The sequence below is a fragment of the Panthera tigris genome, chromosome C2 (assembly GCF_018350195.1).
Source record: "Panthera tigris isolate Pti1 chromosome C2, P.tigris_Pti1_mat1.1, whole genome shotgun sequence".
In the NCBI taxonomy this organism is placed as follows: domain Eukaryota; kingdom Metazoa; phylum Chordata; class Mammalia; order Carnivora; family Felidae; genus Panthera; species Panthera tigris.
The window spans coordinates 68,548,793-68,565,099 of NC_056668.1; the positions used below are offsets into that span (position 1 = coordinate 68,548,793).

Consider the following 16,307-nt stretch of genomic DNA (forward strand, 5'->3'; position numbering starts at 1 on the left):
GGGCCTGCTATTTGCCAGGCAAAGGCCAGTCAGTACACACTACTAACGTATGTACCAAGAAGAAAATCAAACAAATGTAAGAAATCAGAGCTTGTCTTCAAGGGTTTAAATGTCAAGGCATGTGATCCACAGGAAAGCCTTTTTTTTTTTTCCCCATCATAAAGGACATTGATGGGACAACTGGCAGAATTTACGTAAGTTCAATAAATTAGATGATAGTATTATATCAGTGTTAATTTCATGTTTGATGATCAAGCTGTGGTGAGACTGTCCTTGTGGTTTTTTATTAAAATAATGTTTATTTTATTTATTTTTGAGAGAGAAAGAGAGAGAGAGAGGGAGAGACAAGCAGGAGAGGGGCAGAGACAGAGGGAGAGAGAGAATCCCAAGCAGGCTCCATGCTTTCAGTGCAGAGCTTAATGCAGGCCTAATCCCACGACCATGAGATCATGACCTGAGCTGAAATTAAGAGTTAGACACTCAACTGATGGAGCCACCCACGCACCCTGAGACTGTCCTTGTTTTTAGGAAGTATACACTGAAGTATTTGGATATAGAAGATATAGAAGATATCCTAGATACAATTTACTTTCAAACTACTCATAAAAATTATATATACACAGGTGTACATATGTGTATATGTGTGTGTGGAGAGGTAGGGGGGAGAGAGGGAAAAAGCGAGGGAGAGAAAATATAATACAAAGCAATCATAGTAAAATGTTAATATTTGAGGAATCTGAGTGAACAGTTTACAAGAATTATTTGTACTATTTTTGTAACTTTTAAGTCAGAAATTACTTCAAAATAAAAGTTAAATAGAAAGTTTTTTTAAAAAAGTTTTACCCAGGGGGCACCTAACTGGCTCAGTCCATAGAGCATGCAACTCTTGATCTAGGAGTGGTGAGTTAAGCCCCACACTGGGAGTATAGCCTACTTAAAAAAAAAGAAAAAAAGTTTTATCCTTCCAACATGATGCAGTTGCTCAAATGAAGGAGTGCACTGTGGGCTGAGGAGATGGTTAGGAAGCACTCAGTGGTGGGACACAGAATGGATCTGAGGGCCTGAGAACATCTGAACTGGAGAAAGAAGGGCCCCATGGCTCAGGAACAGAGAGGGGTTCAGAGTTGAGGGTCAGGGTGTTTGGTGGAGGCTGTCCAGAGTGTAAGACTAGGATTAGAGAACAGTGGTGTGGAGGTAGTGTGACAATTTAAAGAAAACAAAAAATTCAGTCACAGCAGTCACGTTTCAAGTGCTCGACAGCCACACGTGGTTCGTGGCTACCATATTGCGCAGACACGGAATATCACTGTCATCACGGTGCTGGTCTAGAATCCCAAGTTTGAGAGTTAGGTCTTTGTCCTGACTGAACAGGAAGTCCTCACACAAACGGCAGTTGGGTTGGGCTCAGGGACCCCTGGAGGTCTCTCCACCTCCTGGGGGACAAGGCTATCCAATTAGGAAGCTACTGCCATCCTTTGGGAAGGAAATGGTCAAGGTCCAGCCTTGGTAAAGGCAGTCGCAAAGTAAATACAAGTAGGAGACAGAAGAAAGTTAAAACAATTTAGGGGCTGAAAAAGAGGGAGGTACAAAGATTCCTTAGAGATTTCTGGCTTGGATAAATGGGGAAAATTAAAGTGACAGAATACGAAATTTGGAAGGGAAAGATGAGGCATTTGGTTTGGTCCAAGGGAATATGGCAGACGAAAGAATTTAACCCGCTTGTAGGCTAGATGCCCAGGATCAGAATTCTAGAGAGAGGTTGGTGGAGATTGGAAGTGCAAGACTCCAGAATCAAACATACAATCATAATGGAAACTGTGAGGATGGTTCAGTTCCTTGGGGCAAGAATGCAGTCAAAGATGAGAAGGGGCCAGGGTCTGATCCCAGGTGATGCCCATGGTGAGGAGCTGGGAATTAGGAGAGGACTATGGACCCCGACAGATGGAAGGACTGTCACTGCAAGCAAGGGTGGAGAAGAATAGGCACTGGGAACTAGACTTCAGGTATGATCAGCACTGAGTGATGGGTAAGGTTTGAGAGGACAGGTGCCATGAGACAGTGGGGTCAGAAGTCACTCCAGAGGAAATTCTCAAGGAAACAGGTAGGGAGTCAGCTAATCTGATAAGAATTCTGGAGTTGAAGGGATAAAGACAAACAGGGTGATGGAAGAGGGAATGTCAATCAAGCAAGGTTTCTTCCCAGGTGAGAGAAGAGTACAGGTTTGAAAGCAGAAGGCTAGGAGTCAGTGGAGAGGGGGAGCCCCAAGATGGAACAGCATGGGAAAGACAAACCTCTTGGAAGTGAGTACCAGATGGGCTATGGAACAGCCATGACAGGTCAAGCCACGAAGCCCCTGCCCCTCTTCATCTAGGGCTGCTGGGAAGGGAGAGGCACAACTGGGAGAGGCCCGCAAGGGAAGATAAGGGCTTCTACGAGAGCCAATGTCTGACCTCCCATGGAGAACAAAAGCCACCTGTTCAGGGTTGCTTTGTGGAGCTGCCGTTATCCCCCCAAATTTATATGTTGAAATTCGAGCTTCCCAGTACCTCAGAATATGACCATATTTGGAGATAGGGCCTTTAAAGAGGTAATTAAATTACGGTGAAGCCATGGGGCGGGGGTCCTAATTCAACCCGCCTGGTGTCCTTATAAGAAGAGAAAATGTGGACACACAGAAACACCAGGGATACATGCACAGAGACGAGGCCACGTGAGGACAGTGAGAAAGTGCCCATCTGCAAACCAAGGAGAGAGGCCTCAGAAGAAACCAACCTGCCAACATGCTGAACTTGGACTTCCAGCCTCCAGAACTGTGAGACAACATACTTCTGTTGTTTAAGCCACCAAGTCTATGATACTTTGTTGTGCAGCCACAGCAGACTAGAGCAGCTGTGGATGGGCTCTGGAGGCCAGTAAGGAGCTTGACAGCCCCAGGAATGGCTGGCCAAGAGCTAGTAAGGAGGATGGCAGTTAGCATACCATGAAATCTGATGACTCCAATGTCCCACTCTTTACTAACCTTGGCAGCCCTAGTAAACCTAGAAGTAGGGTCCCAACTAGTACCTGTCTTCCTCTGTCACGGTTAAATGGATTGAGGCCAAAGTTTCATGTTTGTTCTATAAATTTGCATCTTCTGCTCTTTGAATTGGTTAGCATTTAAAGCTGGTTTAGTTCCTGTTAGTAAAGACAATTTTAAATGTTAATGATGTTCAATATCCTATGCTATACATATTTTATACGAGCCTCTGCTGAAATCCATTAACTGTGTTCGGGGCTTAGAAGAATATATTTAATAGGTTGGAAAGCAGAATCCCCTGATCCTAAAACCTGGTTTCTCACAGTGAGCTGGGCTCAGTGCATGCAGTGTCTAACTCACGATCTCATTGTCCTTTTTCCCCCTGGGTTCCTTCCCCAACCACATACAAGCAGGGCACCTCACATTGTTTCCATGCCATGAAAAAGGAGAGAGATTCCCATAAAAGCCAGGTGATTTGTGAGGCTCATAACACCAGGTGGGGCCAAGTTAGACACAGGAACCACGCCTCCTGATGTCCCATGTGGCTGCCTCTGTAGCAGCTCACTCTGTTCCATCCTCATATCCAAGCCCTCAACGCCCTTCTCTGTCCCCCTGCAGGAATGCAGTGGGCACAGGCTCTGGAGCTGGGCTTGGGTTTAAATACTGCCCTGTCGCTCCCTAAGCTGTTGATTTAAAGCATGTTACTTAATGGGGCGCCTGGGTGGCTCAGTGGGTTAGTCATCTGACTTCAGCTCGGGTCATGGTCTCGCAGTTCCATGAGCTTGAGCCCCGTGTTGGGCTATGTGCTGACAGCTCAGAGCCTGGAGCCTGCTTCCGATTCTGTCTCTCTCTCTCTCTCTCTCTCTCTCTTTTTGCCCCTCTCCCACTTGCACTCTGTCCCTCTCATAAATAAACATTAAAAGAAAAGTAGGTTACTTAGCCTTTTGGAGCTTTCGTTTCCTCATCCAAAAAATGTGAAGGGGATAAGTAAAATTTGTTGTAAAGCATTAAGCTACGTTGTAAAGAAGGTAGAGCACAGGGTGCATGCTCTAATACCAGGCCCTCACCCCAGTCGCCCCTCTTCCCCAGATGGATCCCCAGAGGACTTCTCTGTCCACTGTGTCACCTATTTAGTATGCCACCTTGTATCAGCTGAGCTCTGCACCTACATGATATCTCTCATGCTGCTCCTGGAGTTCCTTCTCCCAGTTCAAGTCCTCAGGTAACCCTCTTGCTGGTCCAGATGCTCAAACTCTCAGCTCTCCTTGGGTTACTAACTAGTTTCCTCTTCTCTGGATTCATCCATCTTACCACCTTGTTGTCTTATACTAATGTCAGCCCTTTGTCTCTCATTCCCTCTCCAACACCTTAAACTTTTGCACCACCCATTGTCAAAGAGGAATATTCTAGAAGGAAAATAAAACCCAACTATATTTGCGAATCCCATGGCAGCTACCAACCACACTGTCAGGCTAGGAGGGCAAAACATCCTCCCGCAGCCTGCCACTTGGTCTGTCTCTCAGGGGAGGAGCTCAGTCCCCTCCCCCAGATAGTCAGCCCCAGGACGCACCCCCCTCCTGGCATAGCACTGCTGTCAGGGTACTTTGTTCACTGCTTAGAGTTCCTCTTCTTCTTCTTCCTTTTTAAAGTTTATTTATTTATTTTGAGAGAGACACAGAGAGACAGAGCAAGCAGGGGAGAAGCAGAGACAGTAGGGGACAGAGGATCTCTAGCAGGCTCCCCGTTGGCAGCAGAGACAGCAGAGAGCTCGATGTTGGGCTTGAAACCATGAACTGTGAAATTATGACCTGAGATGAAGTCAGATGCTTAACTGACTGAGCTACCCAGGAGTCTCTACAGTTTCTCTTCTTATCCCTCTCTCTGCCAGCTTTGTTCAACCTGGGGCCCAGACCTCTTTCTCAGCCCATCTATACATCCCACTACCTGACCGTCCCTTCTCCTGGCACATACTGCAAGCCCAGCATGTCTAAAAGTAAATCCAGGATCTTTTCCTCAAACCTGCCGTTTGCCCCTGTTTCTCCCAAGACCCCCTCCCTACCATCCCCAGTCACTAGCATCGGTCAATTCCATTCACTCCATACCTCCTCGGTCTGCCACCTTCCACATCCCCACTGTCACCATTCTAGTCCAAACTACTACCGCTTCAGCCCTGTCCCTGTCCCAATACGGCCATCATTCCAAGGCCATCACTCCACTGTTTAAATGTCTCCAATGGCCACCCACTGCCACTTAACATAAAGTCCAACTCATCTTACAAGGGCATCTGAGATGTGTCCCCAGCTTGTGTCCCATCTTCTTTCTTACTCTTCCCTCTTAGGGAATACTGTCACCCAGGCCCTTGGCGCTCAATGTCAGCCGTTTGCAGAATGGAGTGTGCATTATGAACACCTGAGAAATTTGCTAGAAACATAGTTCCTGGCTGTCCAGGGCATGCTGATGCTGTTGGGCCCTGCGTCACCCTTCAGGAGGGCTGCTCTATCCCCCACACTGAATGCCTTTCCATTTCTGCAGTACCGGCCATTGCCGCTGGCTCTTTGCCGATTCAGGTACCTTCTTCCAGTAGGCCTCACCTCATCCATCACTACTGTCAGCCTGGGTTCCATGCTGCTTGGAGGTGGTTCTTTCTTAGCACTCCTCACAACGCATTACAATGCAGAAACACCTGTCCAACATGCATACCTCACAGTACACTCCCTGGAGACAGGAACAGGGGCCCATTTTTTTCACCTGTTGTACTGCCAGTGCCTAGTGTGGTACTTGACATATGCTTGAAAAGCTATTAAAGGAATGAGTGGAGCCCCTGAGGATCTCTGTTAACCTGGGAGTTTCTAAGAACAGTCCACCTCCCCACTCCACCCCTGGGGCTCTGATGCTGAGAGATAAAGCCCTGGGGCTTGAATCCCTCTGCAACTTCCCATTAAAAGCAGATCCTCTTTGCTCTGTCACCAACTAGATCAAAGCCGTTGGGCGCTGCGTCTTCCACTCTAAAGAGGAGACAGGCTGGAAGAGGTGCAGCAGCCCAGTGAAAACATCATGAACAAAGCACTGAACTTGGATGCCTGCTGGGGGAACCTGGGGCAGCGATGGGGAGGCCAGCCTCCCGGCTGTCTGCGCAACCCAGCATTTTGCTTCTGCACCAGGCCTGCCCAAGTCCTGACCTACTCCTGCTGAACCTTCCTGCTGCCCTGAGTGGTGGTGGGGGGAGGGAGCTAGAGGGGAGGAGGTCAGTAGGCACAGGAGTTTCCAGACTGCTCAGTCTGAAAGCACAGGAGTGCCTCTCCCATGAATCAGCAGGGCAGAAGACCTGAGCAAGCTTTTGGGAGATATTTGCCGAGACTAAAGGTAGGCCTCTTAGCGTCAAAAGGGTCTGAGATAATGGAGAGCCAAGGAGAATTAGGGAGGTAGCATGAACAGCCTCGGGTACAGGGAGGTCCCTGGATGTCTGCTTCTCTGGGGACATTTCCCTTTTTAGGTAGTTAACTAAAAATAGACATCAAACCCTTCACAATTCCCAAAATCAGCATTAACTTTCTACCAAAGGCTCCTGAAGGTGACTCAGGCTGGGTGAAGTGTGGAGGAAGCATTCACGCACAGGGCTGTGTCAGAGAAGGGAGGGCGGCTGTGAGGACTTGAGGATGAAAGGTCGAATCCCACCACCCTGCACTCAGGTAGACTCACGGCTCTGGGTGACTTGACAAGCCCCCAACACTTCCCTGCCCCTTGCACACACCAGGCCCTTCCAGTATGTCTAATAGACAGACCTATGGAGAAATATTGGTCATATTCCCAGAATTAACATCTCTGGGCAAATTTCGTGAACTCATCTCCTCCTATCAAGGGCTGTCACACGAGAAGATTCCAGAGGAGCACTGCTCTCCTTGTTACTGCGAACGCTTATCCCCAAGCCCCTAGGATACAGAATGTGGGGATGGTTGTGAAAGAGGCAGCCTGGCATGGCCAGGATGGCAGTGCCAATGTCCTCTCTGGGGAGGACCCGTCCTCCCACTTAACAGGATCATGGGAGACAACGGAAGAGCTGGGGAAGGAGCTGGAAGCAGCAGCTCAGGGATGGAGGTCACAGGGTCACATGCACGGCAGGGTGGGGGGTGATAATGGGTACTATCACTCCTCATGGACAATATTTTGGTTGAGAGTAACTAGTAGTTGGCACCAGCTTTCAAATTCGTGGAATTCATGGAAGTACCCCAGCTTCTCTTTCAGGGTCCCACATCTTCCAGTGTCAAGCAAGTATTGATGCCAAACCTCCACCTGTCCAGCAATTCCTTCCAGCTCTTTGAATACTACGGTGACTTAACATACCCCATGACTCCAAGAGAATATTTATTTATTTATTTATTTATTTTTAACGTTTATTTATTTTTGAGACAGAGAGAGACAGAGCATGAACAGGGGAGGAGCAGAGAGAGAGGGAGACACAGAATCTGAAACAGGCTCCAGGCTCTGAGCTGTCAGCACAGAGACCGACGCGGGGCTCGAACTCACGGACCGTGAGATCATGACCTGAGCCGAAGTTGGATGCTTAACCGACCGAGCCACCCAGGCGCCCCTCCAAGAGAATATTTAAAAGAAAGATATGATCCTGAGGGAATCTTCCAGGAAAACTGGATGCTACTTTTGACATCCAAAGATGCTTTCAAGATGATATGACTTTTGGTTTCAGAGAGACACCCATATGGAGGGCCAAGGCAAAGACATCTAAAAGCAAAATCTGGAATGGTCCATCGTGGTGACTGAAGCCAAAGTGACCAATGTCAGGCCAACGCCAGGCAAGGAATACACAGGGGTGTTCTGTCTGCATCATCCCCAAATCCCACAAGTGCAGTAGAGGCAGGGACCCTTAAAGCATGGGAACTCATGAATCAATGTGAAAAATCACATGCTCATTATGGGCTGGACACTGACATTTCTCAGACAAACAGGCCCTGGTTCCTGTCCTCAAGTTATAAAAGTGACTTCTGCTCATTTACCCGTTTTCAAAACAACATCAGCTCTACAGACTGACAAAGAGGAATCCCTGGCATCGCCTCATCTGTATTTTGTTTTAAGTTTATTTATTTATTTTTGAAAGAGAGACAGAGAGACAGTGGGAAATAGAAAATCTCAAGCAGGCTCCACATTGTCAGCACAGAGCCCGATGTGGGGCTCCAACTCACGAACTAGGAGATCATGACCCAGAGCCACCCAGGTGCCCCTTCATCTGTATTTTCTAAAACCATTTCTTAAACCCCATCAATGCCTCCCTCACAAAAAATTCCATTCAGATACCCTCCAGCTGGAATCCCCTAGAACTGGACCTTCTGCTTAAAGCCTCCTTCTTATAAGGATGTTTCTGCTGCTGTGCAACCTAAGCCACACTTGCTGTAGTGTCAACCCATCACATATTGGATGATATAAGGGGGAGTTAGCTGACCTCACCTGAACAATGTCAGACACACACACACACACACACACACACACACACACACACACACACACAAAAGCATTCCATTGAACGAACTGCTATCAGAGATGGAAAAATTCTGGGCTCAGTTGGAGTCCCCATCTGACAGGTCTGGAGACGAACGGCTTTGACCAAGGCCATCTGTTCAATGAGAGGCAGAACCAAGACTTTTGTCCCTTGCTTTCCAGCCTAGTGCTTTCTGGCTATGTCTTGTGCTGGAGCACTGCCCCAGAGCCAGGCGCAAGAAATGCGCATCTGGACATCCAACAAGGTGCCGCTGCCTCCCCGTGCCTACTCAAATCAGGCAGAGTCTTGGGTGCTTCACCCTGGGCCTGTGCACTTCTTTCTTGCTCTTTCTCCAGAGGTAGGGGATGACCATTCTGAACTGGAGGAGTGGATGAAGTGTTCCAAGAGTGCTGACAGTAAATTCCCATCGAGGGGGGGAAAGGACCATTAAAGGATATCAGGACAATTGACAAAAACTGAATGCAGACCCTGCATTAAATAGTAGTATTGGTTCAATGTTAACTGTCCTGATTTTAGTAACTGCATTGTGGTTATGTTCTTAGGAGATACACAATGACATATTTAGAGGTCAAGGGCATGATGTCTCTAATTTATTCATAAATGGTATCTATATACCTACATGATGCATGGTGAATATATATGAATATATACATAGTGTGCATACATATGTATGAATATCTGATAAACGGTGAATATATCTATATGAATTCATACATAGAGAATGCGAGGACACTGGGAAAAAATGTAAATAATTGGTGGATCTCAGTAATGGGTACATACAAGAGTTCCTTATACTATTCTTGCAACTTTTCTATAAATTTGAAATTATATCAAAATAAAGTTATAAAAAAATGCCTCTTGAGAGGCATGCAGCAAACACCGTGACAGGTCTCAGGACCCAGCTGTCACTCTCCTTGTCCCCCCAGCTCTCAGGGCATCAGACTCCTGCCCTGCCGTGGCCTGGGGGCAGCACTTGCCCAGGCTTGTGTGGACTGCACGAAGTACAGCTCTGAGACCGGCAAGGCACATTGCTGCAGCAGGAACATGGATCAGGTTGTCCTCACAGTTCCAGATCTTACCAGCTGTCAGACCCTGGGCAGGACGATCTAGCTCTCTGAGGCTCAGTTTTGCCCATCTGTAAGATGAGAACTACTTGTAGCTCAGTTGAATGAGACCTGCCTGAAGTGATCTGTGACTAAGCGCCTTAGAGGATGCCTGCTGCATGGGGGCTCAGTAGACACTAAGTGAGCACCTGAGTGGGGGGCCTCACAGTATCCCTTCCAGTGGGATCCTCCCTCCAGTGCTCCAGCAATGTCATCATTTCGCTTCAAACCACACTCCTTTCTCCTTCATAACCTGGCCCAGAGTTTCCTTGGTCCCAAGTCACCCCAAACGACCACTCCTCATTCCTGTACTTGGGAGTTAGTGTCGGCAGGTTAGCTTGTACTTCTGTCTGTTTTCTCTCACCCTGCTACCTGGCTTGGCAGATGGAACTGGCTTTTCCCTCATGGTCCCCAGCAGCACTCCCAAGGGCCCTCAGGCCATTGTGTGGACATGTACCCTCTACTCTTATACCTGACAACTCACACACAGGACTGAACAACACAGCTGGGGGTGGGAAGAGGTCATCCAGGGAGGGATCTGGCTATGATCTGTTTGGCAAGAAAACCACTTGGCCTTCCCTCGATTACTGGCAGGAGAAATGGACTTCCTGGTTAGATTAGGTACTTCCCAGCCCTTGAAAAAAATGAACACATGTTATAGCCAGACAGCTCAGAGACAAGAGAATCAATTGGGCTTTCTCATGGGATCAGAGATGTCTGGGACCAGGGATGGCCATGCTAAGAGAAAAAGGCAAGTTGCAGAGGTGTCCAGGTTACATGCTGTATTTACATAAGTATATGTAAGTGCATAGAAAAAGAATAATTGTGACTATATTTGAGGAGGTGAGTGGAACTGGGGGTAGATGAAAGAGGGCTTTCATGTTGCACCTGGTGTATTTCTATACTGTTTAGAATGTTTTAAAGAATAATGCATGCATATTTAATTTATGTAATTAATAAATAATACAAATTAGCCCAACAAGTGAGAAAAGGATTGGGGGTACAGCCCTAAAAGACACCTCCTTCATTTCCTATCTCTGAGCAGCTGTCTTCTTAGGAGCCTCTGGGAAGGAAGCCCCATGGTGTTCAGGAGGCACCCAGAGAACTCTACAGGTTTCTGAAGGACACGAACACAGGTATGCAAGCAGGTGGAGGGGCCACCAGAACCACCCGGCTAATGTCCTCAGTGCCCAGCGGGTGATGTGTTGGGGTGACGAGAGGTTGGGTGGATGGGCCATTCAAAGTGGTCATTACTGTACACGGAGACACACATTTCCATCCCCTTGGGGGGTAAGACATCTGTCTGTAACTGCAAGACAAAGACTAGAGTAAAATTCCCCTTCCACAGACAAGTAGCGTCCTCTGGACTTAATCTAGATATGGATGTATTTGTTTGCTATGGAAAGGGAGACCAGCACTTTCTGCCAGCCCGCCCCTCTCCCTAAGCAGTGCCACTGACTGAGCCCCACTCCCCACTCACTGTGTAGGGGTAAGAACCTTGGCTTCCAGCTCTGCTTCCAGCATCTTGCTCCTTCCTTAAAGAGTAGAGATTGTGGGCTGGTGCCAGAGATACTCTGAGGACCTGGGCATGAGGGCTCCTAAGGCAGTGCCACACTGAACAGAGGCAGAAAGGGAGGCCCCCTCTGTTCCTGAAGACCAACAGTGTGGGCACAGGGTGCTTCTAGGCTTCCAGGCTGACCTACCACACCCTGGAATAGCTTAGAGGCTTGAACAAGTACTGAAGCCTGGATCCTACCTCTGGAGATTCTGATCTAACTAGGCTGGGTTGCCCCAGCAGCAGAGGTTTTAAAAGCTCCACAGGTGTGTCTAATATGCAGCAGGGGTTGAGAGCCACCACCCCAAGTCAGATGATGACAACTTGTTCGGTGTGCCCCACAGCCCTCTCTCCCCCAGCACAAAGGCCCAGCTCCCGGGGCTGCTCACTGTCCCCAGATTGTTTTCTCCTTCACAACCTTCCCCTGGACCCCACCTCACTGCCCCCAGGATCTGCCTGTAATGGATGTGCCAGAGCTGAGGGCAGCAGGCTGCTGATGGCCCGGCTCAAAGTCCATGCACTCCTGCCTCTGCCCTCAGGAGAGGCAAATGACTGCATCGGTCCCTAAGTCACAACCACCTGGTGCTCTTCAAAGCTCCCATTTTGCCGTAACTAACAGAGCATGGGTCCAAGTGATCGTCTTGGAAAATAAAATCACCAACCCATTTTTACTGGGTTTTTCTTACAGTTATATACGCATTTCCAGCAACTTATTAAAGGTCTACTCCTGATACTCTGAGCTCCCCACTTTGGTTAAATATCCACTAGACATTATAATTCCAATTTGGCTGCCCCAACATACTGAAGGCTGAGCATCCCCCTGGAAGCTGGCTGGAGTATGCACAAGGAACCCAAGCTCATCATTAGGAGGGTAAATATGCAGCTTTGAAAAGAGGAGAATAAGGGGCACCCGGGTGGCTCAGTCAGTTAAGCGCCGACTGGATTTTGGCTCAGGTCATGATCTCACGGTTTGCGAGTTTAAGCCCTGCACTGGGCTCCGTGCTGTCAGTGCAGAGCCTGCTTAGGATTCTCTATCACTCTCTCTTTGCCCCTCCTCCTCCTCCTCCTCTCTCTCTCTCTCAAAATAAATAAACTTAAAAATACACAAATAAAAATTTTAAAATATATATGTATATGCACACATAACTTATATTTTACAACTGCACTGGTATAAAGATGAATATATTAATATTGTGAATTAAAACATTTTCTTTGACCCAAAAGTTTATTTTTTTCTAATTCTATAAGATATTGAGATATTTTTGTGGGGTGTTGTGCCTGATACATCAGTGGGCCTTGGGGGAAGGTGAGACCAGGGAGAGGGAGACACTTTGTAGAGTCACACAAGTCCTTCCCTGCACAGTTATTTATACCACAGCTGCAACTCTTGCACCTCCCTCTACGAGCAAGTCCGGGTCCCTCTATGAGCAAGGCCCAGCATCCCGGAAGCCCCAGGGGCAGCCCTCAGGGGACTCACAGTGGAGGAGGGGTGAGCCACAGACACATCACCAGACACTGGGCAGAAGACAGTGGCAGCAGGGAGGTGCTGACTGCTCCAGGAGCACACAGGAAGGAAGGGTTACTTGCAGCTGGGGCAAGGACAAACTCAGGGATGACGTGGCTTTTCAGTGCGAGTCTGTCCCATGAAAGAGGTGTCTCACGGAGAGAGGTGCTCCCAGAGCAGAGGCATGATGGAAGCGGCACGGGCACTTCCATCGCACATGGAGGAGCTCGGCCTGGCCTGAGCATAAAGTAAGGATACAGGAGTTGGGGCAGACTCGGAAAGAAAGGCCAGACCACACGTCAGGACAAGTGTGCACAAGTGCAATGTCTGTGAGGCCCACTTGAATGGGACTGGTAGGCTCTGGGGACCACCGGGCACCGCAACCAGGAGTGATGAGAGCAGAGCCACGGTTTGGAAAGCTTCTGCCCAGCAGGACTCACCTGGGAGAGATCAGGAGGAGGAGTCTTGGTGAGAAGCACAGAGGGCCTGAGTGAGGTGGCGAGTGGACGTGGGTATGCACCACTAAGGCTGTGCAGAGGCTGGGAGAGGTGGGCAGTGCCAAACGGCCACTGGCCCAGTCACCAAGGCTTCACGGGGTTCGCTGGGGTGCAGGCAAGGAAGCTGGGGCTCAGTCCTGGGGTTGCCTAGGAAAGCTGAGCAAGTACTTACTCTCTGTTCCTAGCACTGGGGGAAGAGAGCTCTTGGGCCTCCGGGCTTTCATCTCCGGGGCCTTGGCATTCTCCCTGGCAGGAGCATCTGGAACAGAACAGGTAATGACGGACATTAGTTGGCTGCTGCCCAAGGAAATGAACAGAGGAGGTGTCTTAATAAAAATCCCACCCCAACCAAAATTACAGCACTCCCCCCCCCCCCGCCCCGTCTCCTCTTTCCACTCTGGGGGCCCTCCGTGCCTGCCGAGCAGACGGCGCCTGCCTCGGGCACCTTCCTCCACCGGAGCACCAAAGAAGGAGCGTGTGCGCACTCCACTGCGCCTTATAAATCAGGTGGAGAGAGCAGTCACCCAGGCAAGATGGATGGACAGGCTATGCTGGGAGCTATTATGCATTCCCCTGCATGGTAGGCACGGGCTGCCAGGAATCACATCGCTGGCAGGGTCGGAGGAGCGGCGGCACCCCTGTGCTCACTTCTCTCCCATCTTTTCCCTTCACTGGGTCTTTACTCGCTAGCGCTAACTGCTCTGTATTTCCAAAAGCCTGCTCTGTATGGAGAGGTCTCTCCGACAGAAGAAAGAGGGGACAGGGTCCATGCCTCAGCTCATGGTCTGGAAGGGGCCTGCACCTTCTGATTTCCCAGACTTCTTTCTACAGTTGGTCACTGACAGACTTTAAGACCAGATGAAGGCCTCTGAGCAGGCAGCCGGCATGCCTCACCCCCTCTGGACTGAGCCTTGGACCCATTATGGGAGGCTGTGCACTCCTCCTCAAAGTGGGTCCAATGAAACCGAGCCTTCTGGGTGGACCTGAAATGGCAGGTGGATGAGTGCACAATGCCTTGGTCCTCTCTTCCACGTTCCCTATTCCATTTTAACGTCGAGTGTGGACATCACCACACTCTCTCCCTTGTTGGGGCAGAAGAGTAACATCACACTGGGCTGGGTGGTCAGAAAGGGCCTTACTGGGCCCCAAGGAGACTAGACTTCAGGAAGCTTTGGGGAAACCACCCAGGAACTCGGATAAGAAGGAGCTGGTTAAACAGCTATCACTGTGTTCCAGCATTTTCCCCACAAGGAATTCTCCTCAGGGATGTGCTGAGAGGGAGCCTCCCTGTCAGAGTCCCTTCCTGCCATTCATTTTCCGGCTCCTGAAGACAGGAAACTCAAAGGGAGGAAGGAGGGGGTGGGACTTTCCAGCTGAAGCTTGAACCACATTCCTGTGGCTTGGCTAGGGAGGAAGGGCCATCTTGCTGTCTTGCCTCCTGGATGGGGCAGTCCTAGCTGCTAACACATGCCCTCTCCCAGACTGGTTCCTGGAGCTTTGTGTGGTGGACACAGGTTGCACAGAACTAGGGCCTAGGGATGAACACTTCCCTAGCACACGGTCTCCTGATGCTCCCATCTGGATGCACTGCTCCTTCTAGATGGCATTTGGGTCTCATTTCTGCTTCAGAAGGTGGATTGGCCCATATAAATCCTCCCACAAAGAGTCAAGCTTCCTAACCTAAAGCCTGCCCACTCTCAGTTCTAGCTGGGTATTTCAGGAAAGGAGGCCCAGTGTGGGCATTGTCTAAGCTCACCGGCAGCTCCGAGGCACAAGGCCTCTGGGGCTATGGGGGCAACTCCCTACTGAAATCAGCCAAAGCTGTACACATGTAACTACAGGAATGGTTGAGCGTAGGCCTCATGAAGAGTTTCCTAGCAGTATATGGCAGGGAACAGTGTTGAGGGAACCAAGCTGGAAGCCCCTACCCTGCCTCCACTATTCTCCTTCTGCCACATTCTATAAGAGCAAACAGAATCCTACATGGTGAGTCAGGGGTCCGTGCCTTCCGTCGCTGACACTGCCTGTGTCCTGTCTCCTCAGTGGCCACCCACACACCAGGTTCCATGTGGATACAGATGGAGAAGCAGAAAGTCCTGTGGGGAGGGGATGATTTCACTTCCTCACACTGGGTATTTTCCCCTGGCCTAATGGTCATTCTCAGCTACAGAAAAATCCTCAATATTTGTCAACTTGTGTGGTTCTCAGCACTGGCTGCCCATTAGAAGCAGCTGTACATAGGTGTCTCACCCTGTAGATCCTGGTTTAATTGGTCTGGTTAGGGCCTGGGTGTCCATATTATCCAGAAGCTCCACAGATGACTTTCATATGTCACTCCCAGTCTGTGTGTGACACAGGCCGTGTGTGTGTGTGTGTGTGTATTTGTATGCACATGTGTGTACGTGCCTGTGTGTCTAAAGGTGGGCATGCGGTACATGGAGGGTCTCAGGGACTATTCTGAGAGACAGGAACACCTATCGTATCTCTTGATGTCTGGGGACTAGGGTGCCATAAACCAGGGTGTAGCAGTCTATGTTTCTTTCTTCCCTTCCTTCAAGACCTGATAGGCACCGATGACAATTTACAGGAAGGTACACTCCAAAGTGTGTTTGTTTTCCCCTTTTTTAAAGAAGAAGAAGAGACAGCCAAGAGTGTACAGAGCTCTGTGCTTCTTGGCTTGAATACTCTCTTTGCCCATCTTTCTTCTGGTGAGTTCTGGGGACATCGCAGGAGAAAGGTGAAGAAGGATCGGGGTTGCTTTGTTTTTTTGTTTTTTGTTTTTTTTTAACTGGTGTGTAACTTGAGGCATAAGCAAGCCAGGGATGAGAGGCTGGTCTTCCTGGGTTCCTAAGGAAGGGAAACAAGGACGGAGATTCCTTCTCTCCTCGTGGGGTCGCATGGGCCTTTGCTTCTAAGCGGCATTAGAGTAGAGACCAGGGAGGAGGGTACCAGTTTTGGCTTTGTCATTAGCAATCTTGGGATCATGAGCAAATCATGTCAACTGCCCTGGGTCTCTATTTCCACACCCGTGCAAAGGAAAGTACACTTATTCCTTCTACCGTAGTGTTAAGATGCTCAAAGGAGAGAATGTATTCAGTAGTGCTCGGGAAAGGAGAAAAATGG

At 49.1% G+C, this 16,307-nt stretch overlaps 1 protein-coding gene across 7 annotated transcripts in view; it reads right to left on the minus strand.

Moving 5' to 3' along the window:
* MYLK (myosin light chain kinase) overlaps nt 1-16,307 on the minus strand; it is a 294,654-nt gene that overhangs the window by 53,566 nt on the left and 224,781 nt on the right. For 6 of the 7 annotated variants that reach the window (XM_042956721.1, XM_042956720.1, XM_007098298.3 and 3 more), the window contains one exon: nt 13,357-13,443. In XM_042956721.1, coding sequence (XP_042812655.1) covers nt 13,357-13,443 — 87 coding nt within the window. Of the gene's footprint in view, nt 1-13,127; nt 13,321-13,356; nt 13,444-16,307 lie in introns of those variants that run through there. The other variant, XM_007098300.3, reaches the window with a different exon arrangement.